The following is a 25,254-nucleotide window of genomic DNA, read 5'->3' as shown; positions in this document are numbered from 1 at the left end:
CAACGAATCCAGCCCATAACAGCATCTTCAATCCCAAACCTATTTGACCAAAAAGTAAAAGCTATAAAACCTTTTGGTCTCCGTATGAAACCACTATTGGAAGACGTAGGTACCACAATCACCAACATCCATGATGTCAACCAACTAAGTCTGGCTACTAAAACGGCCTGAAATTATACTTGAACTAAACAAGCTCCAAAAAACCAAACTTGTCCACTAACCTATCAAGAAAAACTCCTTAACATTCAAGAAAAATACCCAAACCATCAGCATATCTACACAGATGGTTCCAAAAAAGACAGCGCAAGAACTGGATGCAAAGTAGTATCCAATGACATTACCTTGCAAAAGCGACTACCAGATTATGCTTCAATTTTTAGTACCAAAGCCACAGCTATAGACCTGGCTCTATTACTGACCTCACAACAAATTTATAATTTTTTTTTTTTTTTTTTTTTTTTTTTAAGACTTTTTTATATATATATATATATATATATATATGCATGCATCACCACTTATTGAGGCCACTCAAGGATAAGGGTTAAAGAGTGTACAGTAGAAATTGGACAATATAGTAACCGTTAGTAATGGAGATTCGGTAAATTTGTTAACTTATATGGAACGGTTCATCAAACACTTGTTTACGTTAGATTTGAAGACAACCATATTGTAGTCAGCTGGAAAGCAGAAAAACTGAAGACAATTCCATAGGCGTGCAGTTCTAAGAAAGAAGCTTTGCTCATGAAATCTACACTTAGGTTTAGGCACAGATAAAGAGTGGGGGAAACTAGTGATAGTGTTTTCTGCTAGACGGGTGTTTCTTGTGAAAGTTTGGCGAGGGGGGGGGCATAGAATGGAGCTCAGCCGAGTACCTGCTATGAAAATAACCATAAAGCAAACTCACAACATCTCTTCTGAGAGGTTGCAGGGAAGAGAAAAGGACATCCCCCACAAGGCTACAAAGTCTATTTTGAACTCTATCAAGGCAGAATAAGTCCTTTCTAGCAGCTCCTGCCCAGATGTGGCAACAGTACTCCATCCTTGAACGTACCTGGCTCTTATATAGATAGAGAATTGCATCAGCAGTGAGATATCTACTGGATCGATAGAAGGATCCCACCATTTTTCCAGCAGCCTTGGCAACGGATTTAATGTATGTGTTCCACTTAAGATCAGGAGTAAAGGTCAAGCCCAGAAGCTTGTCAAAACATGAGGCCTCACCATGACGAGAGCCATTCATTTCAATTGATGCCAGATGGGGATCAGAGCGTTGATGATGTAAAGATAAAAGCTTGGTTTTAGATGCATTAAAAGTAACAAGCCACCTCTTTCCCCATTGTACCACATGCTCAAGATCAGAGGAGAGAGAATCAGAGATAATTTAGTCGTTTACGGTCTTAGGTGTGCTACCATGGATAGTAGTGTCATCAGCATAGATATCTACGAATGATGTAAGGATGTGATTTGGAAGATCATTAATGTAGATCAGGAAGAGAGTTAAGCTCAGGATGGACCCCTGAGGGACTCCAGCATTAATACTGTGAGCTTCTGATATCTGCCCATCAACCACTACTCTTAAGAACCTATCAGAGAGAAATGATTTAATAATTGAGAAGCCATTTCCAGCTATACCATAGCTGGAGATCTTGTGAAGTAAACCTTTATGCCATACTCTATCAAAAGCCTTTGATATGTCAAGAGCAATTGCCCTAGAAAGGTTGCCTCTGTCGAGAGATTTGCTAATCCTATGAGATATAACTGTAAGAACATCTGCTGTAGATCTAGCAGAACGGAAACCATATTGCGTGTCACTAAGAAGGTTATTTTTGCTAAGATGGTTGATTACTTCTCTATTTAACACAGATTCCAGCAACTCACTTATGGCGCACAGGAGACTTATTGGCTTGTACTGTGAGGGAGATGACCGATCACCTGAATTCTTAAATACTGGGCATACTGATGAGATTTTCCAGGGTGACGGGAAGCAATTCTCCTTAAGACAACGTTTAAACAGTTTTGTAAGGATGGGTGCTAGTTCTGGTTGAAGTCTTTTGAGTACTATAATTGGAATACGGTCAGGGGCGGTTGCTTTACTGGAATCAAGGTTTTTGATTAGCTTGGCAACATCACGTACAGATATTTGTATATCACGTAGCATGTTTTCTGATACAGGAGGAAATATTGGAGGTTGGCGGCCTTGGTCGCAAAGGTTAGAATTAGCTGCAAAGTTCTTGGCAAAGAGTTTGGCTTTGTCTGATGCTGACGAGATTACCTCAGGTCCATTTATGAGAGTTGGGATAGAGCACACGCTTCTGTTCAGGATTCTGTTTGCTATTTGCCAAAACTGGTGGGAACCAAGCCGCTGCTCAGCTACTTTGGACTTGATGGACTGAGGATACAACTCTCTTGTGTTCTTTATTACTTTTTTTATAGTGGTTGCTGGCAGTTCTGAAAGCGGCTTTAGTCTCAGTACATCTATTACGTTGGGAGCAATGGAAAAAGTGATTTCTATGCGCAATGGCAGCAGTACATTCTGGAGAGAACCACGACTGGCTGTTAGGTTTTTGCTGGAATTTTTTCAAGGGTATGAAACGGTCTATACCTACAAAAGATAGTAACTCCGCTGTTGTGGGGGCGATAGAGAGCAAATATAAATGCAGTAGTTTGAGCTAGTGCAACCTGGAAGCACATATAGGGTAAGTTAGGATCTTCTCTGGAGATGTTCCTACCACATGGAAAGCCATCTTTTATTTAGGCACATATTCCATGCCCATGGCGATCTTGGGGGTCAGATTTGGAAGTTAAATTAGAGTATTACGAATTCATCTAGGGAAATGGTCTGTCCAATGCCAGATTCACTTAGAAATAATGTCTGGTTTAGTCTCCTGTAATTGGGTTTCAACCTCTGGAAGGTTAGAACGTAGACCCCTGATATTAGAGAAGGAGACCTTCCTGTTAGTACTTGAATCCTTAAAGAACCAAAACTTAAATAACCCGCTACTCATCAACCTATTACAAAACATACTCTTTCACAAAACAAAAATATCAAATTCTACCATTCTACCAGTCATTTTGAAATTCAAGGCAATGAAAAAGCCGACATAGCTGCCAAAAACATAGTAAGACTCAATGTAAGCAATATTCTGCACTCAAACTACAAAGAAATAATCTCATTACAAAGAAATGGCAAGAACAATGCAATAACTGTCAAAATAACAAACTTTTCAAAATCAAACCCACAATAGAAAAATGGTTACCAGATTTCAGAAAATCGTGCAGAAAGGAAGTCTTGTCCCACATTCGCATAGGACCCACGCACATAATCCACTTCTTACTGCTAAAAAAGAAGACACTCCAGAATGTTTTGCATGTCAAGAGCCCTTTACAGTAAACACTTTCTCTTGGCTTGTGGTGATCTTATGCATATCCGGCAAAATTATTACAATGAAAACTATTTAAAAAAAAATTCTAACAAAATACTTTCTAAAAAAAAGTAAATTATACAAAATAAATATAATTTTAACTCAATCCAACTTTACCCCCCCCCCCCCCCGTCCCCCAAAAAAACCCGCATCACCTAATGATCCAAAAAGGCTGGCTTGATTTACTGAATAAATTAAATTATCTAACCCACGATGAAAAAAGAAAAAAATCCAAATCATGGAACTCTGCATTAAATAACTAAAGTAAAAAAAAAAAGGGGGGGGGGAGGGTGATATGCCGTAAAATCAAACCAAATCTCCATTTAATGCTAGGGTTGGCTACTTTTGGTGAAGTGGGGGGGGGGGGGGTAAGATTTTTCCCGGATACTGTGTCTGTTTTCTTTGGTTTTCCCAAAAACTGAACAATTGATGATTTTTAAATAAACATCTGAACATAAATGAATTTAATTTAATTATCAAATGTTAAGGATGCCATGGGAAAGTCAATCTACAAAAAAATGTGTACAATCAACAAATATTGGTAATCACTGACCCCTCGTTTTGTAAAAGTTTCCATACTCTGGTCCAGGCACCAAACAGAACCATAAAGGTTACAGTCTTACATTAAGATATTGAAGAAAAACATAATCCACATTTTCAAAGGATATGTGACCAAATTTTAACTGCTTTAACACAGATCATCAGTTGAAACAAACTAAGACAGCCAATCAAAATTCCAAATAAAGCCTGGAAAACTATAGACAACATGTAAAAATGCAGCGCAAAAAGTACTAGGTGTCAAGTAATTTAGTCATTCAAAAAAAACTAACAGAATTATCAGTTTAGCAGAGGAAACTGACGCAAAAGAAATAGAAACAATGTTCTCAAATGTAAATAATGATCAACTTATACAAGAACTGACTTCTACTGCAAAGCGAAAGAAAAATATAAGAACTGTTCAAACAGGTATTGCCATGTTATCCGAAAAGTGAACACTGATAAGCTGAAATAGGCACTTAGAATCTGTAATGACAACTTCAACTTAATTCAGAAGATCGAGTCAATATAGCTGAATTCTTTCAGAAACTTTTAGCTGATGAGATGCAAGAACTAATCAGTTTTACTAGATATATATGACTAAAATTTACGTACAACTAATTGCCGCTGCTGCTGATTAAAGTAACTTCGACATAGGCGATCGACTTGATCTGTCATTGTAAAATATCGTGAAACAATCTTGTAATCTCTATATAAATAAAATGAACTCCTTTTTTCCCCCCGTGTGAGTTTGACCTTAATAGGATTAAAAATCACGACATTACATTCAAATGTAATGTCCCAACACTTCAGCACAGGATCTGAGGTGTGCTATAGGCCTACTACCCTTGCAGTTCCTTGATATTCGTACATTTTTATATTTTTTCCGGTGAGTTCACTGCCACAATCGGTTAAAATCAATGGAAGTTGTAAAATCTTTTCTTGCTATTCGATTCATACTCCGCCCGCAACCACTTAACACCGCTGCGGATACATCCACAGGGGAATATATGAGGAACACCGGTTTGAGTTCTTAGTTGCTTAAAAAATATGGATTGGCATTTTTCTGTCGGGTGAAACGCGACTTTACATTCCAGTTATTCTGTGGGTTACTTGTGCCATTTTATAAATTTCTTCTTTTTTTTCACTTTTTTTCCTCCCTTTACATTTATTTCTCTTTTTGTAGGTGGGTGGGGGGTGCAATTCGAAGGATTAATTAAACGAAACGAACTAACATTGGATTCCAGTTTCTACAAGAAACTTTAGCAGTCAGCCGCCAGCGTTCTTCAAATTTTGCACTGATTAGTCGCTTTAATATTTTATTTACATTGTTTTTTTTTTTTTTAATATTAAAACAGCCCCCCCCCCCTCCTACATACACACCTCCAAACACTCGGGCATACCTAAAAAGATATTTACTAAAGAAAACTTCCAGTTTTTTAGTAAATATTCTCTTACATGGACAATCTACTCAGTCCGTTAGCACATAAAATGTTTTTAAAATAAATAAAACCATTTTAGTCACAGTTGCCATTGGATTGAGACATTTTTCAACCCAGTGTACCACTTTTTTTGTTTTTTAATCTTTTTATATATATCGAGTTTATTTCTTTATTAAAATAAAAAACAAAACGAATTTAGTCGCAGTTACAACTTTTAGCAGAGAGTTTTTTGTTTTTTATTTTACAAATGACCTTTTACTTTAAAATTTGAATTTTGTAACACAGTAACGATGTAACACAAGATCTTTGTAAAAAGTAGAAGAGATCCTTATCATTATCGACTATTGCTTGTTTTTTGTTTTTTAAATTAAATTTGAAACTGTTGAAGTTGCATTAACGATTGAGAATTGTTTTTTTTTTCAATACAATGTGTCAAATAAGTGTCTCAATCTTTTAGTATTTAATTAGACGAATATAAAATTGTGCTTAATTTTTACTCGTGCATAATTAGTAAAATCAAGGCACAACTAATCTAAAAAAACTTTATATTTTACAAAGATTTTTAACGAAAAAAACAAAAGTGGCACACAGAATGGGAAAAAAATAATTTTTTCAGTTTTTAAGATGTTCATTATGTAAATAAATACTTATGTATCTATTTCATTTCTGCCTTAGAATATTTAAAAAAATTTACTTTGATAAATACTTTTTATCTGTATCTAAAAATATATTTGCAAAAAAAAATTAACTTCAACTGAAATTTGTAAATTCATTTTATTGTTTATTGTAATAATACCACAACAGATTTTTACAATATTTTGCGCTAATAAACTCAGTTTGTTTGTGTCAAAGTTGCTTTAATAGCAAAAAACCAGCAGGAGCAAATAATCGTACACAATTTAGTTGACCATTTTAGTAAACCCTCTTATGCCTGACCATAATCTGGCACAACTAAATTGTCCGATTCGGCTCCTGCTGATTCAAGCAACTTTACATGTTGTTTCTATATGGCAAACCGCAGGAGCAGTCACTTGTACATTGATCGGGTATAATTTTTGTTCATGCATTTTTAGTAAAACCCACCAGTCAAACTTACAAAAATGGATGCATCCATCACATCAAATGGCGTTAAAAATAATTTAAAATAATTAAAAAAAAACAAAAACGACCTGACCAGAACAATTAAGCTAGGACAATAATGTCAATTCTTCATAAAACAAGTGAAACCAACTGTTAGTCCTCTAGCAAAACCTAAAAAAAAAAAAAATGAGATGGTTGACATCAGATTTTTGTTATCAGCATTAGTAAAAGTGTTAACAGGTGCTATCATGAATACATGTTCGGACAGAATGAATAAACACATCTTACTGTCACAAGCAGCTTTCTAAAGTAGATTTAACAATAGATCCCGTTTTTGCTATCACAACATTAGCTGAAAAAGCCATCACTTCAGGAAAAGTATAGTATCTTATTGTGGTTGAATATGCGAAAGGCTTTTAACACTCAACAAAAAATGGCTTGTACAAATATTCACTTTCCTGACAAAAATTGCACGTGATGCATTTCTTGATATCATAATGTGACATTTATACGACATGATCACGTTGACACACCGGTTCTCGTCAGCTCACCGAAGTTAAGCAACGGTGAGCCTGGTTAGTACCAGGTGGGTGACCATTTGGGAATTCTAGGCACAGTATGTGCTCTCCACTTATCTCGGCATTTGTTTCTAGTCTTCTTGTACACTTCACTTGCCGCTGGTATTTAACAATGTTGACTCAGGAGAGGTGTGGTTGGAGATTGCGCACCAATAAGACTTTCATGCGGTAACCATAGTCTGTCAAAAACTGAGGGAGCTCTTAATGTGACATTCAATGTGAAAATTGATAACTTGACTCGTCCCAACATTCACACAAGCATTTAAATAGTTATCAGCACTGTTGTTCATTCTCTATCATTTGCAATCAAACTACTACCTCCAAACATAAATGCAGTTTACTATCATAAAGTCTAATTTTGACCTACTCTGGGCTAGTTAAGATAGGGATGAACAGTCTCCATCAACCCAAAATATGCATCTGTCGTATTTCAATTTTGATCACAATTTATTTGGTTGAATAGAAAAAATTTTTTTTTTCTATTTATTCATCATACTTGATACATTTATTGTACTTTGTTTTTAGTTTTTGATTTAAAAAAATTTTTTTTGTATAATTATTTTACTTTTTAAAAGTTTGTCATTTGATTGGACCCTGTCTGTTCTCTCTTACCAAACAATTTTTTCTTTTGTAGGCAGTTACCCGAACTTTCCAAGTCGAGAGTACCGAGCAGCTACAGAGAATTACAGTATGCTCAATGGTGCCTCTTTTGGAAATGGCTTCCCAAAACGTAGCAGTAGTGGCCCAGGCAGCACAGGTGGTAATGCAAGCACCGTGACTCGGGGCACAACCAGCAGCGGAGGAGGAGGAGGAGGCGGTAATAGCAGTGGAGGAGGAGGAGGAGGAGGCAGCTTGAAAAGTGGGCCTGGAATTGCCGCAGGTGCGTCTCCCTCCCAAACTACTTATTGGACCAACTTTGGTAAACCTTTCTTCACTGTTGTTAGAAATGTCCCTTAAAATAGATTAAATTTCTAAATAATAAAAATCAGTTTCCTTTCTAAGATCTTGATTAAATTTGATTTGTCAAAGATTTTAAAGTGCAAAAATGCAAAATACATTTTATTTAATTTTATACATTTTTTTTTTTGGATTTGAAATTTTGTATATTTTATGTACTACAAAAATGTTATATTTACTGCAAAATTTTGAATGAATTCATTAAATTTTTCTGTTTCATTGACAAATTTGAATAATAAAATCAAGAAACTTGGTTTATATTTTTTAAAATTAAATTATTTTTTCAAATTTAATCTATTTTACTTGTTATTCCAAGTAATTAGAAACTCAATTCTTTATCATAAATTCTAAGCATTATTTTCAAAACTTATTCGGATGTTAATTCTCAACATTTTAGATCTCTGGCACATGTCTTGAGTATGACCTTAAACTGTGTCCAGTGTGAAATCACTCTTTAATTGTTAGTACTCCCAGACCCACTCAGAAGCAGAGTATGACTGCCTGCTGATGGGTTTACAGATTATTTGCTAATCAATGAATCATATACAAAATGTGAATAAATAATATCATTTGAAGCATAGACACTTAAATCAAAATGGGTAAATTTACCATACACTATTCCAAAAAGGGTTGATATGCCAAAAACAACCAAATCAAATTTATTGACTAAATGAGTTTGAAATTTATATTTGAATTTAAAATATTGGTAGAATGTAAATTTTAGCTAATCTAAAATCTATTTCTTTTAAAAATAAGTCAGTTTTCAATGAAATAAAATTTACTTTTGCGGTTTTATTTCTACAGCCATTGAAATAAAAAAAAATAAAAAATCTATTTTTAATTGAAATTCGATTAGCATTATTCTATTACCAGTTTTCTAGAAAATTATTAAAGATGTTTTAATGGATGGTGTATGGATGACAATGTAAACAAAGTTATCCATTTTAACTAAAAAAAAAAAAAAAAGAATTGGTTAAAACAAAATTAAAAAACAAAATAAAGCCAAAAATGATTGCTTTCAAACAAATGATACAGAATTGAGTTTAATTTTTACTTTGAATTTTTTATGCTTTTGAAAATTGAAAGTGTATTTTTATTTATCTTTTCTTTAAAGGAAATAATTTTTATTTGTTAAATCTTTCAAAATGAATTGCTTTCTGCCAGTCTGTCGCAAGACAACCCAAAATGAGATATTTAAAAAGTTATTTTTCTTGGATTATTTTCTTTTTTCTTAATTTGTTTTTAAATTTCTGTTATTTGTAAACAAACCATGTCATAAATATATTTTGAATGTGAATTCTGCGCTTATATTTATTTGAATAAAAATGAAATAAATGGAAGACATTTATATAGTTGTTTAATAAAAAGTACATTTTAAATGAAATGTTATGGAGATTTTGTACTTGCAAAGCAATTATTATTTTGATGTCAAAAAATACATTTTTTCAAATAGTACAACTTTTATTTAAACCAATAGTTCCCAACCTTTTCTATGCCTGACTTCTCTAGAAGACTTAATACATTTTCCAACCATCTACAAATTAAGATTGACTTCCCTAAACAAAATGATTTTGTACCATTTAATTAATTGGGATTCTTATTGAGTAGAGTAATTTGTATTATTTATTCATTTATTTATTGCGGACTATTATCTTCTAGTTGTTGTTTCATGATGTTTCGGCCAACTATTCCTTTTGCCTTCGTCAGGTGGTTCCAGGTGAGCATTGTCTGAAGATAACGGTTTCAATCCTACCCAAAGCTGGTCAGAGGCTTAGTTGGCCAAAATGTGGTGAGGCGACATCTATGTAAAGCAATGATTGCTGAGTTAGGAGATTTGGCGTTCCTATTTCGTTGTGGTTAACCACCTGATAAAGGCCAGAGTAATAGTTGGCTGAAACATTATAAAACAACTATTAGAAGATGAGGATAATAGTCCACAATAATAAATGATTTAGTACGACTTTTTTGTTTCTTATGAAGATTAAAGTAAAAGATGTTACTAAATCTTATGTCTACAATCCTGATTTAAATTTTGCTGAAAACTATTACATGATTTTGATTCTAGAAAATCTAATAATAAAACTAATTCCAACTGTAAATTCTAAAATAAGTTTTATTGGGTACTTCTACAGAATTTGAATTGAACTATTTAAATTAACTTTTTTTTTTTTTTTTTATTAATCAAGGCTGTAACTACTGAAGAAAGTCTATAATTGTTCAAAGGAAAAAGAACATGATAATTATAATTAGGAAATGAAGTTAATTATGATTTCTGCAATACTTTATTAGATAAAACCAAAAAACAGCAACAGGCTGTATTAAAGAGTATATGCAAAACTAATCACCCTCACTTTGTTAATTTGAAAAAAATGTGTGTTTGTGTATCTCTCATACCCCCCCCACCTCACCCCACCAACACATACACACATGGGGATTTTCTAATTTTTTTTTATAGAGTAATCGAAAATTTGTGCTTTTGTTTAATCAAGAAATTCTGGAACCCAAAAGGAAAAGCAAAAAGATTATTAGCAAGCAAATTATTTATGTATTCTTGAATACTTCCGAAGTTAATAAATTAAAAAAAAAAAACAAAAAAACTTGCGTTAAAGTTATATGCAAAACTAATCTTCCAATTCTAAAATAAGTGTATGTGTTTGTTTTCACCTGGTTTAACCGAGATTTAAAATTGTGTGTAATAAAACCAATCACATGTTAATGTTAGTTTCCTTCTTTTGCGAAGAATGAATCTGTATTTTTGTTGATAATGACTTTTTTGTTTAATCAAGAAATTCCAAGCTCCAACATTTAATTACAGAAGTGAGTCTATAATTGTTTAAAGGAAAGCAGTGAGGGTATAGAAAAATGGCAAGTTATCAATAAACATAAAATAAATTCAAAACCTGATAAAATGCATAATTTTTCAAAGTCAAAAATTTACTTTGAAGCGTTAATTAGATGTTGGCATTTGTGATTTTGTCCATACGAATGGCCATAGATGCATTGTTATTCCATTAATCCAGAATGTTTATAGACAAGCAATAAGAACGGACGAATATGTATAAATATATATTTATTCCACGTATATGAGGAGCATTCATTTTGATAGAACATCTAGTGTAGTATGTAGACAAAAGTAAGAAGGAAAAAATGAAATAATTTCAGAGTTAACTAAAATTCTCTAAAAACAAAATAAAACAAAAAAACTAACTAGTCAATAAGAGTTGATATTAGTATCAGAGTTAAAAAAAAAAAAAAAAAATGGAAACAATGAATGCATATTTTCTGGAAACATGCATGAGAATTTACCTGCCAAAGTGACTGTCAGAACGGATTAGTAGATAAGGCTTTTGAAACTTGTAATATGACGGCAAAAATTTACTTTATTCTATAAATGTTAATTGATCTTTACAAAGAACGTTAGTCCCCTTTGCATTAACCTAAATCTAGCCCACATTACAGTACCTAGCAGTTGTGTTTAAAAAAAAAATTCATAATTGATTAGTTTAGGAGTAAATTCTGTATGTAGAAGTATATAAACATTTAAAGAGATTTATTTAAATTAATTTTTACTAACATTTCAAGGAAGAAAAGTAAACAATTTCAAAAGTGAATGTGTTAAAAGCTAATCTTTTTTTTTTTTTTTTTTTTCCCCAACCCTGTTTCTTGGTTATGATTTTGTCAAACAATTCACATCTCTGCCCATGGATTCAAGTGATTTTTAGATTTTGAAACCTGGGTTAAGATGGCAAATTAACACTAGTGTTATTTTTAATACTAAGTATAGTATTTTGTTGCCTATGTTAGTTTTCTTGTTTACTAAAGTATGATTCAGCACATGTAAAATTAAAATGCTTTAATTAATTTTTTTTCAAGTTAAGGTCATCTTCCCTTGAAGGTCATCTGATTTAAACATGTTTGTATTTCTTTCAAACATAAAAAACATAACTTTTTATTTAAAACTATAAAAATGGGACTTTATTTTTTTATTCAAACAAATGGCGTAAACACAATCTGCAATCAAAACAAGTGATCGGTTTTGTTTACAAATTAACTAACTCAAAAACTTTGTAAAAGTTTTAGTCTTCAATTCTGAATCGTTTTTTTTTTTTTGTCTGATAAGTTTCCTATAAATCCTATATTTAGTTCTCATTACCAATTAAAAAAAAAAAATACTTAATGTTATATTTTTTTTGTCACTATCTTGTAAATTCTTTTTCCAGTATCAAGCATTTAAATTGCTGTATTTTTCTTCAAATTTAATCTGTAATTTGATAATGCTGGCAAAATGCTACTTGCGTAATATTTTTTAAAGAAAACAAAATACTTAAACAAAATACTTAAATAAAATATTTAAAAAAGAAAAATCCTTATATAATTTGTTTATAAAATTTTATAGTATTTGAGTATTGTATAGCGAGTTGTAATTTGAACTGTTGTCAATGTTTGTTTTCAGCTGTGCGAGGCCAACCCAGAGGAGGAAGTATCCGTGGAGGGAGAGGCACAGGAGGTGGGCTTGGTCGGGCAACCTTCCCTCAGCAGCCTTTGGCTCAGCAGTAAATGACTGGACCCTAGGAACATCATCATCACTTGGTCAGAGTCTTTGACTGGCCATCAACAAGGTGTCATGCAAACACCCTCTAAGTTAACTTTCCTCTTCCTCTACCCTCCTCTTATCACTTTGTCTACTTAGCCTTTTCCTTATCCTCTTACCCCACCTCTTGTTCTCACACAGCTGCATGCTCCTCTGTTGTTGGTCTGTCATTTCTACCCCCAATCTGGCCGAGTGTCACAGGCTATGACACATTCTGAATTCTATCTACAACACTATTTTGTGGAAGCTTTATTGGATCCTTTCCTATACAAGAAGTTTTATTCTTTTGCAGTAATTATATATTTTTTTAGTTTTTCTTTTTCATTGTGATTCTCTCAACCAGATTAGGATATTGTTTCTAGAAATTCTCTTTTTGGTTATCTCTTCATAAAGTCTTTTATATATTTTTGTCCCACTCTGCCCCTGAAAAAGAAAAAACTACATTCCCTTTTATTTAAAATTTGGGAGCAAGGAAAAATAATTAAATCAAGTTGTTTAAATGAATAAAAAGGGCAAACAACCAAAGGAACCAATAAATCTCCCACTAATCTTATTCTCTCAACCTGAAAATTCTTCTCCCCGCCCATCTCTATCCTTCCCCATTCTTGAGTTATTGTGGATTTTGAGTGGTATAGGAGTGGTAAGGCAACTTCAACAGGCAACAACTGTATTAAATCCCCCCCTCCCCCTTCTCGGCACCAAGTGACTCAGCAGAATGTGTATGTGAGCGTTTTACTTTTGACATCTTCGGCTCATGTGCCACTCAAGATCTCATTTTCACTGCTTTTCTATTGTGCGGATGATTATAAAATGATGCTGGTTTAGCGACTTTTCAGCTGTTCCTTCTGACTTAGGTTATCCAGCCTTAAACAATCCAAATTAATCCACATTTTATGTATGTGTGTCTAATTATATAAGGTATAATCTCATACACATCAAAAAAAAATAATCATACACACACACACACAAACACACAGTGTTAATCACATGCAGGTGTAAACATGGAGTGTGTCTGTTTCCTTTACATGTTTATATAAGAACTAAGTTTTCATTACCATTCTTCCCCCTGCTCCACCCCTCCCTAAACATGCCTGTCTATATCCCCCACCCCCTCCTTTCATTTTCGTTGTAATAATTTCCTTCCTAACCCTGGCAATCAATGTGTGCAGAATTGATTCTTTAAAAAGACCCAATAGATTTCAGTTCCCACTGACAAGTGTTAAAACTTGTCCTATCAGCCTACAAAAATCGTCCAATCAAGTGAGAAGAACGTGGAAAGTCTGCTATATCACCAATAAAGTAAAGAAAACTTAAGGGAAAAAAACAAAACAAAACAAACATGACTTTGCTTTATTTTATTTGTTGGCAGTATTCATTTTTTTTTTTTTTTTTTTTTTTTTTCAGCGTTAGAAATTACAAATCATCTCAGCAGCAATTACAAAATGTAAAAACTTAATTTCTAGAAAAATAAGTTCAAATTAACCTGCTTTACTAAACAAAAATGTAGACTTAAAAAAAAAAAGGCTTCATAATAGTTCTTGTCCAGAATTTTCCAATATTAAAAAACAAAGATAAAGAAAAACTGTATGATGTATGTATCTGTGATGAAACGAAAGTATCGTATACCAAAAGTCATATTGATCAAGTAGTTTTATAAAGAACATCGGTGATTAATTGGAATTTGTAGTTATTAGCAACAAAATCTTGCAAGATTGAATTATTGAGTTATTTCCCTTGGTTTCTTGAGGTTTAAAAATGACAGATGAGACAGTCACTTCTCAGATATTCATAAATTTGATTTTTTTTTTTTTTTTTTTTCAAAAATGAAACTATTTAATCAATTTACATTTTTTTATAATATATTTTGATTTCATCGTGGATACATACACCATACAAATTTTTCTTTGTTTTTTAATATAGGGTACTTCAAGACAAAAACCTAATTTATATTAACAACAAAACAATCCTTTGTTCACCGGTTTAAGTGTCATCAGATCTTAATTATTTTTATATTGAAGTAATAATTGGTGCATATAAATATCAAATCTATGAATGCAAGCCAAATTTTATATTCGGCATTTTAAATTTCTTTTAATATTTGATATTTACGTGTAAAATCCAGTGTGACTATAATAAAATCCTAAGTTTGTACGCAGTTTATTTTATTTTTAAAACCTGCTTATCTAAATATAAAATCATTGTTCTGTTCTATCAATAAGGAGGAGATTGTTATAGACTGAGGCAACTTTATTTTTGTTTCGATCCACAATGCTCCATTTTGTGGAGTTGAATTTGCTCAAATTAAAAATTGCTTGTCTAACTCTTCCTTTAGAACCACCACTTTTTTTTTTCTTTAGTACTATTTTCTCTCTCTCTTCTCTCTTTATATATATAATTTTTTTTTTTTTTTCCCCAAATACCATTACTTGAAAATTCAGTGTTTTTGATCCTAGATCCAAACAAATAAAACGGACGAAAAAATACTTTTTTATTCTTACTTCAGTTTTATAAGTTAGTATTAAAAATGTGAAAGAAGTTAAAATTCCTGTTTTATAAGTAAATCTAAACTCCTTGATCTAAATCTGGCATTTTATATAGAATCATGAGACAACTAACACTGATAGCTGGAGACCACTCGCAAAGTTAATTGAGATAAGTGACAATAATGCCAAGAATGTGTCTAAATTCCGTTTCATTTTAAACTATTTTTTTTATATTAACAAAATGCTAAAATTGTTTAAAAAAAACAAAAAAACTTAAATGAGTTTGTGAAAAAGGTTGTCCATTATAGAACATCATGGAAAGATATCATAGTATTTTACAATTCATACCTTTTGCTAGGGGTGATGATCTAAGAATTGTCAGATTATTTTTTATGCTATTATTGTCTGGCGAATTCCAAATCCGCTTTATGAAACTTAAGTTGGTCTGGAAATGTGATTGTATTTATATGAATGATTTTTTAAAATTTGACTTAAGATTTTTTTTTTTTTTTTTTTTAAAACATTGTAAATTATTTGAATGCTCAAATATGAATGCAGTATAAGATTATTAGATATTTGAAAAATAAAATGTAGGTCACCTTTACATTATGACTGAGAAAATGGTATCTGCTGTATTCATGGCTTATGATAATTAAAAAAAAAAAACGTTTGTTGGCTTATGAGAATAGTAAATATTTGCGTAAACACAATTACATTTTCAAACCAACTTAAATTTTGTTCTGTCGATTTAGAATTGGTTAAACGATAATAGCATTAGAATAACTTAATCAAATACAGGATTCATGAAATTTAACTCTGAAAAGAATAACTGAAAACAGGTTTAAAAAAAATGAAGCTCATTTGAATTAATATTAATTTTAGGGAATCTAAAACGTTGCTGAGCATTATTTCAGAACAACTTATTGCATAAATCTTTATATTCAAATTTATTTATTTTTTTTTTTTTTGCTTGTTTTTCTTTTTCTTTAGCAAAATTAATTTAATAAAAAGAAAAAAATCATCATGGTTGTTGCTCTCTGCTAACTTGGTTTGAATTTCGACAAGTTTATAAGGTTGGAGATATTTCAAAAATGGTTGCTCTATGCTGAGGAATGCATTTTATTTACTTTCTTTAGAGGAGGTTAGGCACAAGGGTGGGGGGTTGATGACAATGCATCTGTGGAATTAACTGGATCACCCGTGTTTTCAGTCAGTGTCATTAATCACTCCCCCCCCCCTCTCAGTAAGGCAGGAGAAATTTTTACGTTTTTACTTTTTGAAAATAAGATGGTAGGTGGTAAAAGAATAATTTGAGCAAAATGTTCGTTTTTATGCATTGTTTGAATTGAAGAAAAAACTTTTTAAAGTAGGTGCAGTGCAAAATACAATCTGCCAACTCTTATATGATGGGGGTAAAATGTGTTATTGTGATTGAGGTAATAGTTTTCTTGCTATGAGTCCATCTTCTTTGTCTTTATCCAACCATTTTTGACAAGGAAAACTGGTGGTCTCTTTCAATTTGGTGTTCGTTATATCGATGTGATCAAGAAACCAACCAGGATGGAAACCACTGTTGTCATGTTCAACTAATAAACTTGTAAATGCTCCTGGAACGAGAAAAAACTTTTGGTTAAATTCATGTAGAAAAGACTTGCACAAAATTAACAATTTTGTTGAATAATAGTTAACTATTATTCAACAATTTTGTTAACAATTTTGTTGAATGATAGTTAACTATTATTCAACAATACTTTTACTTTTGATAGGAAACAAGTGAAGCATGTATGGTGCCCTGTGAGTGCACAGTGAACGAGACATAAAAAAAATGACTCAGTTCAGCATTTGCACCCTGTCCCCCATTTAGCCCCAAAAATCCCCAGGGGACATCAAATCCTGGTGAACTGTGCGGCTTTAGGCTATAACATGTAAATTTGAGTTCTGCATCATGCAAAAAATGAAATGATTAAGCCCCCGCCCAATTTAGCCCCAAAGTCCCCAAGACCGTAACATATTTAAATTTGAGTTCAGCACCATGCAAAACTGCTAAATAAACATACACAGAAAATTTTGGACAAATATGGTAAAATAGTCTCAGAAATGGAGTGTTTTTATTAGTCCTAAAAGAGCCCCCGGGGCACATTCAAGAGTTATCGCAAAGTATAGACAAACAAAATTATATAGAAATTAGTTACAAATTTTCAGAAAGTTTTATAAAAGCAATTTTTTTTTTTTAATAAGCACAAGTGTCGATTTTAGCCATTTTAAACCGAAAAGCACCCGTTCAAAAATCTGTTCTTTTTTAACCATATCATGTTTACTGTTTGTACAATATTTTAAAAATTCTGAGACATAGTTATTGAGAAAAGTGCGGCCAGACGAACGGACGTACGAACAAGGGTGAATTTACAGGTCCACCCTCCTTTTGTCGGGGGGGGGGGGGCATACTATCAAAAGATTTAGCAATATGAATTTTTTTTTTTTTTTTTTTTTTTTAATTCAATGATACTTAGTAAAATCCAACTAATTTTGAGCAAAATTTACAAAATGAAGTTGAAGAACCTGGATTTATTTTTTTATACTCTGTTAGATGAGTTTTTCAAAAAATGAAATTCAGATTTTTGATTGCCAGTTTAGAAATAAGTGAAAATGTGTAATTCATCTTCCATTATCCCAACAGATAATCTTATAAAATGGTAAAGCATATTTATTGAGACACATACTCTTAAGAAAAAAAAAAAAAACTTACCCAGATCAACACTTTCAATTGTAAAAGAATCAGTTTGGTTTCTCTCAAATAAATCTCGAAATCTCTGTTTTAATGGACGTTTTCCTGTGTCGCCATGTTCCCCAAAAATAGTCAGAAAGACGTTTGCATTGGTCCCGGAATTTTTCACATTCCCAGTGAAAACCTGAATTTCATATTTTATGGTATCAAGTTCTGTAAATTAAATATTGAGAATTATTGGGCATTTAAAATAAAATATTGATCAACGGTATCACTAATATTCATCTTTAACATGCCGTCTATTTATCTTACGCCCTTTATATATATATATATATATATATATATATATATATATATATATATATATATATAATCTATTTGTAGTGACCATATGTAACTGTTTACCCTCAAATAATATATATATACTAGACCACCCATGACCCGTTGGGTCAATATGTTATATTAGCTATGGAATTAATTTATGAGCCTGACACTTGTGACAAAGAAAATAGTTTTTTGTGACATAACAGAAACATTTCTATGAAAGTATATTAAAATGAAAAAAAGAATAAAGATAGATTGTTTATTTTTTAAAAGAAAACTTACAGCCATTGAATTATAAGTGGTTTGCCATACATAAATGTGCACTGAACAGATACCGTAGTATTTAAATTTTTATATATATCTTAATTTAAACGCAAAAAAAAAGATTGGGATGCTGAAAACATACACAGTAAAACAATGTGTTTTATTGTCGCGTTGATTATTTGTAAGGCAATTTAAAAAAAAAAACATTTTCGCGGTTATTTATTTAAGAAAAGTGTATTAAAAAAAAAATAGAATAAATTTAAAAAAAAAAAAGGAAAGATGTGGGTAAATCACCGTTGTAAAATGCTCTTATGGTTGTCAACGGGTTAAAGTAGATTTATTTGTAAGAAAATTGCATTAAAATAACTTGAATGTAATATGGAAATGAATGATAAAAAAAAAAAAAACCCATAAAGTATTAACAATTGTTTATTTGGATAATTTAAACGTGAAAAAAAAAAAATTGGATGCTGAAAACGTATACAGTAAAACAAGTTTTATTGTTGCGTTGATTATAATTAAGTATAATATATATTGTGTATATGAAACAGGTCAATGATTATACATACTATTTGTAATCACATTTTGTGTTTGCTTCCCATATCTTGAAGTTTTTTATTTAAGAAATTTGCTTTTCTGAGGACGTCCGTTTGTTCGAACGAAATCGGTCCAGCGATTTGTGTTTATTTGTTTATGCTGTTATGGGTTTATGCACAACCGGAAGTCGTAAACAAGGTCATTTGAGTTTTATAATTAAATATATTTGTATAAGGATAACTGAATTGCATATGGTTTACATTATTATATATTTTCTTCAAATATATACTAGATTAGCAGGATTAGTTCACAGAAGAAAGTGACCGGAATGGAGAGCTTCCTTTTCATCTCTTTTCTCTGAATGGTCTTTCCTTTTTAATTTATAATACTATCTCTGATGTGAAAACATATTTTCTGATCTTCTAGCTAAAGACTATATAAGATATTGAAACATTTTCTAGTCTTAATTTCACAATGAATAGGATGTCTAATTCTAAAAAGATTTTAATAATTTTACAGTATTTATGGATTTTATTTGCATAAAAGCAACAACTTTGTGAAAAAGAAACAAAAGCAATTTTTTTATGACTTAGCAAAATAGTTGCATTATAACGATGTGTATTGTACTTTCTTTTAATTGCATTTTCAAAAATTGTAGAAAGGGAATAGGAAAACTAAATTACCAAGACTGAATCCTGTGAAGAATTGCAATATTTCAACAAGATGCCAATGTATGCATCCATTTATTTTCAAAGCAAACAGAACAATTGAATAAATATCTCCAAGGCTCAACCCAAAATGAGAAACCATTGTCCTCCAATTATAACAAATGTAAGTAATGCCTCTCAACTTTGTGCTATTGACTGAAGAAGGATGGGGGGGGGGTCGTTTTAAAAAATGAACTGTTTCTTGAATGATATCTTCAAACCTTCCAGCTCACATATATATCTTTGATGTAATGAATTTGAGTACATCCGAGTCTTCAATGCGAGATTGTGATGGATTGGTTAAGCAGTAAGTACTGGCCAGGAACACCAGCTGCGACTAAAACACTCATTCAGTAATGCAACTGACCAGATTCTTACTCTAAAAGAAGCAAGACTGCTCCGCTACTTCTGATATATATCCCCCTTTCACAGGATCATATCAGTATGTATAGGTGGGTGGATATATGTATAGGAAAAAAGATGAAAATGAATACATCACTATTGATTCAACAAATTCAAACAAGGAATTCTAATGAAAATTCTTAATGTCTTCAAAGATATGCTCCCTCCATCAGAGAATAAACATTAATAATGCAAAAAATGCATCACTGACTAGCTTAAATTTGCAAATATGAGAGACCTTTTGAAAAACACAAGACCTTTTCAACAGGATAAACAAATAAACAGTCAACTAATTAATTCCTGAAACTAATCTGTAAAGCCAATAGAATCCGAATCCAAGTGTAACCTGTGCCATAAAAAATTTTAAAATTCAGATAACCAATAGAAGACTAAGCCAACCCAAGTGTTTATGGAAAATCCCAAAAAGTAAAATATATGCACGCATAGATAAGTATTATTTTTTCCTACGGACACTAGTTTTTCATTCTTGTGCAATCATCAATGTAGGAAGTGATAATTACTGATGGTCGAAAGATTGGAATCCAATCACAATGTCATTTTTGACGTCATTCAACTGAGGCCACTAAGAAATACACCTGGGAGTGGAGGTGTATATTACACAAATAGAACATTCTAAATATTTTTCTCAAATGTTTCCTGGTATTTGATTGAAAATAGTGAAATTAAAGATTTATTTTTTCTGAAACAATGCTGTTTTATATTAGTTCTTCAGTTAACAAAATGCTGTTTGAAAAAAGATGATTGGTATGCGAAATAAAAAGATGGTGTAGGAACAGAATAGTTAAAGTGCCCTCCCCATGTTAATGAATTTATAAATATCAGGTCATCCCATAATTTTTGTCCAAATTTATAAATAAAGAAAAGAAGTGACCAAATATTGCATTTTATTAAATAATTAATCATCAATAAACTTTCCCTGATTATGACTTCCATCTATTAACAAGCTTATTAATTGTTGCATCAGTGTAAAATCCTTTTGGCTTTGATTCAAAGAACTCACAAATGTCAGTTTCAACATCTTTCTGCGTTACAAAAACTGTTCCTTCCAAATGATTTTGTAAGCTATGGAACAAATGGTAGCCTGAAGGAGTAAGGTCAGGAGAATAGGGTGGATGAGGAATTTTCTCCTGACCAAATTCTTCGATCTTTTGTGGGGTCATACATTGTCCTGATGAAACATCGCCCCTTTTTGATTCACTAAAACAGGCCTTTTTCCCCTCAAAGCTTGGTTCAAACACTCTAATTGCTGACAGTGGATTTGAGCATTAATTGTTGCATTAGGTGGTAATAATTCAAAGTGGATTATTCCTTGGCAATCGACCATATTGAAAGAAGAACCTTATTTCCATGAAATTCTCTTTTCGGCTGTGGCTGAAGTTTTTCCCCTTTACCAAGCCATTGTCTACGATGCTTAACATTCTGATAAAAGAACCATTTTTCTTCACCAGTCACAAGTCTAACCAAAAAAGGTGAAACAAGTTGGAGAGAAGAGCAGATGTCGACTCTGGATTTGAGATTTGTTTTCAGACAATTCATGAGGCACCCATTTTCTAAGTTTAGGAACTTTTCCAAGTTGTTGAAGATGACGATGAACAGTTGTATGGTTTGAACTCAGTTTTATTGCCAATTTCTCATCTGATAAAGCAAGATTTTCTTCAAGAGCTGCTTCAAAAAACTTATTAAACGCAATTCCACTTCCAAATTTTGCAAACCATCTTCTGCAAGTTCTTTCATTCACACATTCCTTTCCATAAGCTGAGTGAATATTTCTAGCCGCATCTGCTGCTGAGTTTCTATTCTTGAACTCATAAACATTATATGCCTCAAATGATTCTTAGGCATTTCCATGTTAGTAGGGTTGTAAACAAGCAAATTTAAATTTTATTCTGTAAAAAAAATGTAATCATTTAAAATGCATCTAAACATAAAAATGTAAAAAATTACACAATATTTTTTAAGTTTCGTTCAATTTAAAAACAAAGGTAAAAATTTGGACAGAACTTATGGGATGACCTGATAATATAACTAGTTAGAAAACCATAAACATGAGAAGGCCAGGGCAGGAAAGCTTTTTTATTCTTCTGTACATTCTATCTGCATATAAAAGAATCTTGACTTTTACTTAAGATTTAGTGGGTTATTGCTACTGTCAATGAATTTAGGAAAATTAGGCAATTTTGACAACTAGATTTTAGGATCGTTCTTGAGGGCGATATAATTTTAAATAGGAGTCTTCCCAATACTATTCAAAAATATTTATTTAAAGCAAATAAAATCGACTTTTCTTGGTGTTTCTTCTAATATACCCACAGGACCCACGAAAATTCCACGAAGTGGGAAATATATTTAATCAACAAATGTTTTGATAAAGCTGGTACTTTTCTGGATAGCACAAAAAAGTTTTTTGGACAGAAAAACTAATAACACAGCAAATATGAGTTTATTAACATTTCTATTAAAATAATGTCCAAACTGACCCAAATTCAATGAATTAATAAGTACTAATAAATACTCAGAAAGTAATATTGTGCTACATAGTTCAATACAAATAATAAGACAATTTATTCCTTCAGTCTAGTACTTCTTGGCAGACAATTTTTTTTTTTTCTGTTTCTTTCAAATATTTTTCTTTTTTTAAGTAACATTTTGCTAACTTCTTTTTTCGGTGAAGAACTGCTGCATTACAACAATGATTATATATCATTACTAGCTGTTTAGTCTGGCTTTGCTTGGGCCCTATGTACTGTTTATAACTTGCCCTATGTGGGAATACCCTTTATGTAAAATTTCAAATGTTTAGACCAAAAATTGCCTGAGTAATTTGGTAGAGACCGCAGAGGTAATTTTTAAAAAAACTTTGATCCCTTAACATTTATTGTTTTGGTTTTAAATCAAAATAAAAAAGTTTGACCTATGTCCAAGTTACCTACATCTAAAATTTCAAGATTTCTAAATTGGTGGAAGACTTTGGTAGAGTCTGCAAAGGTCAACTCTTTCAACTTTCATCTTTTGGCAGCAAAAATTTCCCCTCCAAACTGATTAAAATGCTTGCTGTATGTCTGAATACCCGTTATGTAAAATTTCAAATGTTTAGATCCAAAATTGGCTGAATAGTTTGCTAGAAACTGCAAAGGTCAAATCTTTTGAACTTTGACCCCTTGACAGCTCAAATTTTCGACCCAAAAATAATTATAAAAAAATTATTTTATTATGTTATTTTCTTAAAATTTATAAAACGTATCCAACTTGTAGACTTACAATAGATTCAAACTCGGTTACTGATATCAAAAACCATCGCCTTAAGAATGTGTACTTAATGCGTACTCTGCTGATCCTTTTTTATTAATTCTGTTCCTATTTGCATACGAACAGACAAAAACCACAAACACATTTTAATAGATTATTATTTTTTGACTGTGTGTGAAAGGTGATAATATAAGGAAATACCTCAGTGTACTATTAAATAAACTATTTATATCCCATTAAAATGTTTTATAACGTTTTAATGGGATATAAATAGTTCTGCTTTTACTTACTTCGAATCAAAGAGACTTGGCTTTCTTTAAAGTCAGTCACTTTTAATTTTATTGCAGTTTTCTGTGAAATTTTACTTGACACATCAATCCAGCTCTTACATACAAAAACATACCTGCAATAAAAGCAAAAACTTTTAGTGGTTGTTGACAAAAGTTTGAAATATTTTTTTTTAAATTTGATGTGGTTATTTTTTTAGTTTGAGTTTAATAGAAATAAAAATATCTGAGTCAGAAAGCTTTTCAGCTTGTAGCAGTCATATATTTTGATGTACTATTTTCTTGTCATCATAATTGCGTAATTGGCCCATCAGCCAATCGGATGTCTTGGTGTAGGAATACACTTTGTTGCACTAGTGGCAATGTGTACAGTCTGTTTATTTTACTATTTTTCAGAGGGATTTTAAAGTGTACTGATCGACAGTTCCGTTTCTGCCCTTTCCAACTTCTGCAACAGGATTAAATCTACAAAGATATGTGGTGCTCCTTTTTTTTATAAAAATTATTTATTAGCTGTTTTGAATTCTATTTCATTGCTGCCAAAATAAAAAGGATCGTTTGCTCACCTCCAATGTTGTTATATAATTGATGGACATTCTATCTAATTGTTTCAAACATGGAATCAGATCAACTTCTATCACAACCAAACTTTGATTATAATGAACATGGTTGCTCCTTTGCCTCATTCATCATTTCAATTATAAAATGGTGAACCTGATGTGATTAATTTTTTTTTTTATCTAAAAAGACCTCATTTATCATTTCTATAATAAGTTGCATTAGACGTTTCTTACTTTGTTCCATCCGTTTGGTCAGTCACCCAAATCTCCTCACAATGCCATTTGTCATCTCTATTTGAATTGCTTGATGCATTGCTTTTGCTTTGAACTGCACCGACAGTACAAGCGGTCAGTCGACCAAGTGGTTCACTTTCAAAACTAAAATCATCATGGCTGCCTCTGCAAAAACAAAGAAAAGATACAATACTTTATTCGTTTTATTCCTGTATACCTGGGCTATTTATGCCTATCACAAATAATTTATTAAAGACAGCTTCGCATTTTGGATTTTAGTTGCTAGTTCCCAAGCAGTTTACCCTTCATACTCTTCCAGAACTTGGCTTGAACTCTTCATTTGGAAAGCTTTTATATTTGAATTTTCAATAAAGGTATAAAATATTTAATGCACCCCCTCCCCAATAAAAAACATGCAAAATTTATTTCAAATGCAAGTTTGTTTTTTTAATGATAAAAGTTAGTAATAATTAACACTTAAAAATGAAAAAAAAAAATTGTGTAAAGTGGCTAATCTTAATGTGTGGAAACAAAAAAAAAATCTTACAAATAGTTTCCAAACATCAAAATTAATTGAATTCAGTAAAGAATTTCGTTTTATATAAATTATATGTTACTTTTTAAGATGAGTTCTAAAGTGTTAACTATTCTGTATTTTTACCAGATTTTCTTTTAAAATATTTTGTTTAAAAGGAAATTTTTAATCATATGAAGATATTTTTTTAAAAATGTTTAAATGAGATTGATTAAAATAAGAGATGCACAAGTGATGCGATTTGTCGATTAATGTGAGGAAATATTTTTCCGGATATGAACCACAAACGTTTTTCATCTCCATCATAACAACAACAACAACA

The 25,254-nt window shown here is 31.7% G+C and overlaps 2 protein-coding genes across 3 annotated transcripts in view; one reads left to right on the top strand and one right to left on the bottom strand.

The window, feature by feature from the left end:
* The window catches only part of LOC145256410 (uncharacterized), an 86,205-nt gene extending 72,260 nt beyond the window's left edge, over window positions 1-13,945 (top strand). Inside the window, exons 11-12 of one of the 2 annotated variants that reach the window (XM_080115277.1) lie at window positions 7,694-7,939; window positions 12,470-13,945. In XM_080115277.1, the coding sequence (XP_079971403.1) occupies window positions 7,694-7,939; window positions 12,470-12,573 (350 nt within the window). In that variant the 3' untranslated portion in view covers window positions 12,574-13,945. Of the gene's footprint in view, window positions 1-7,693; window positions 7,979-12,469 lie in introns of both variants that reach the window. The other variant, XM_080115276.1, reaches the window with a different exon arrangement.
* A 455-nt stretch (window positions 13,946-14,400) lies between these two features.
* The window catches only part of LOC145256408 (lipoxygenase homology domain-containing protein 1-like), a 798,046-nt gene continuing 787,192 nt past the window's right edge, over window positions 14,401-25,254 (bottom strand). Inside the window, exons 44-47 of the mRNA XM_080115275.1 lie at window positions 24,398-24,562; window positions 23,607-23,719; window positions 17,837-18,028; window positions 14,401-16,697 (exon numbers count right to left, since the gene is read on the bottom strand). Coding sequence (XP_079971401.1) covers window positions 16,513-16,697; window positions 17,837-18,028; window positions 23,607-23,719; window positions 24,398-24,562 — 655 coding nt within the window. The 3' untranslated portion in view covers window positions 14,401-16,512. The remainder of the gene's footprint in view (window positions 16,698-17,836; window positions 18,029-23,606; window positions 23,720-24,397; window positions 24,563-25,254) is intronic.

Source organism: Euprymna scolopes, chromosome 32 (assembly GCF_053919585.1).
Source record: "Euprymna scolopes isolate OS-2025 chromosome 32, ASM5391958v1, whole genome shotgun sequence".
Classification (NCBI taxonomy): Eukaryota; Metazoa; Mollusca; class Cephalopoda; order Sepiida; family Sepiolidae; genus Euprymna; species Euprymna scolopes.
This window is presented reverse-complemented; position numbering and strand designations above follow the sequence as displayed.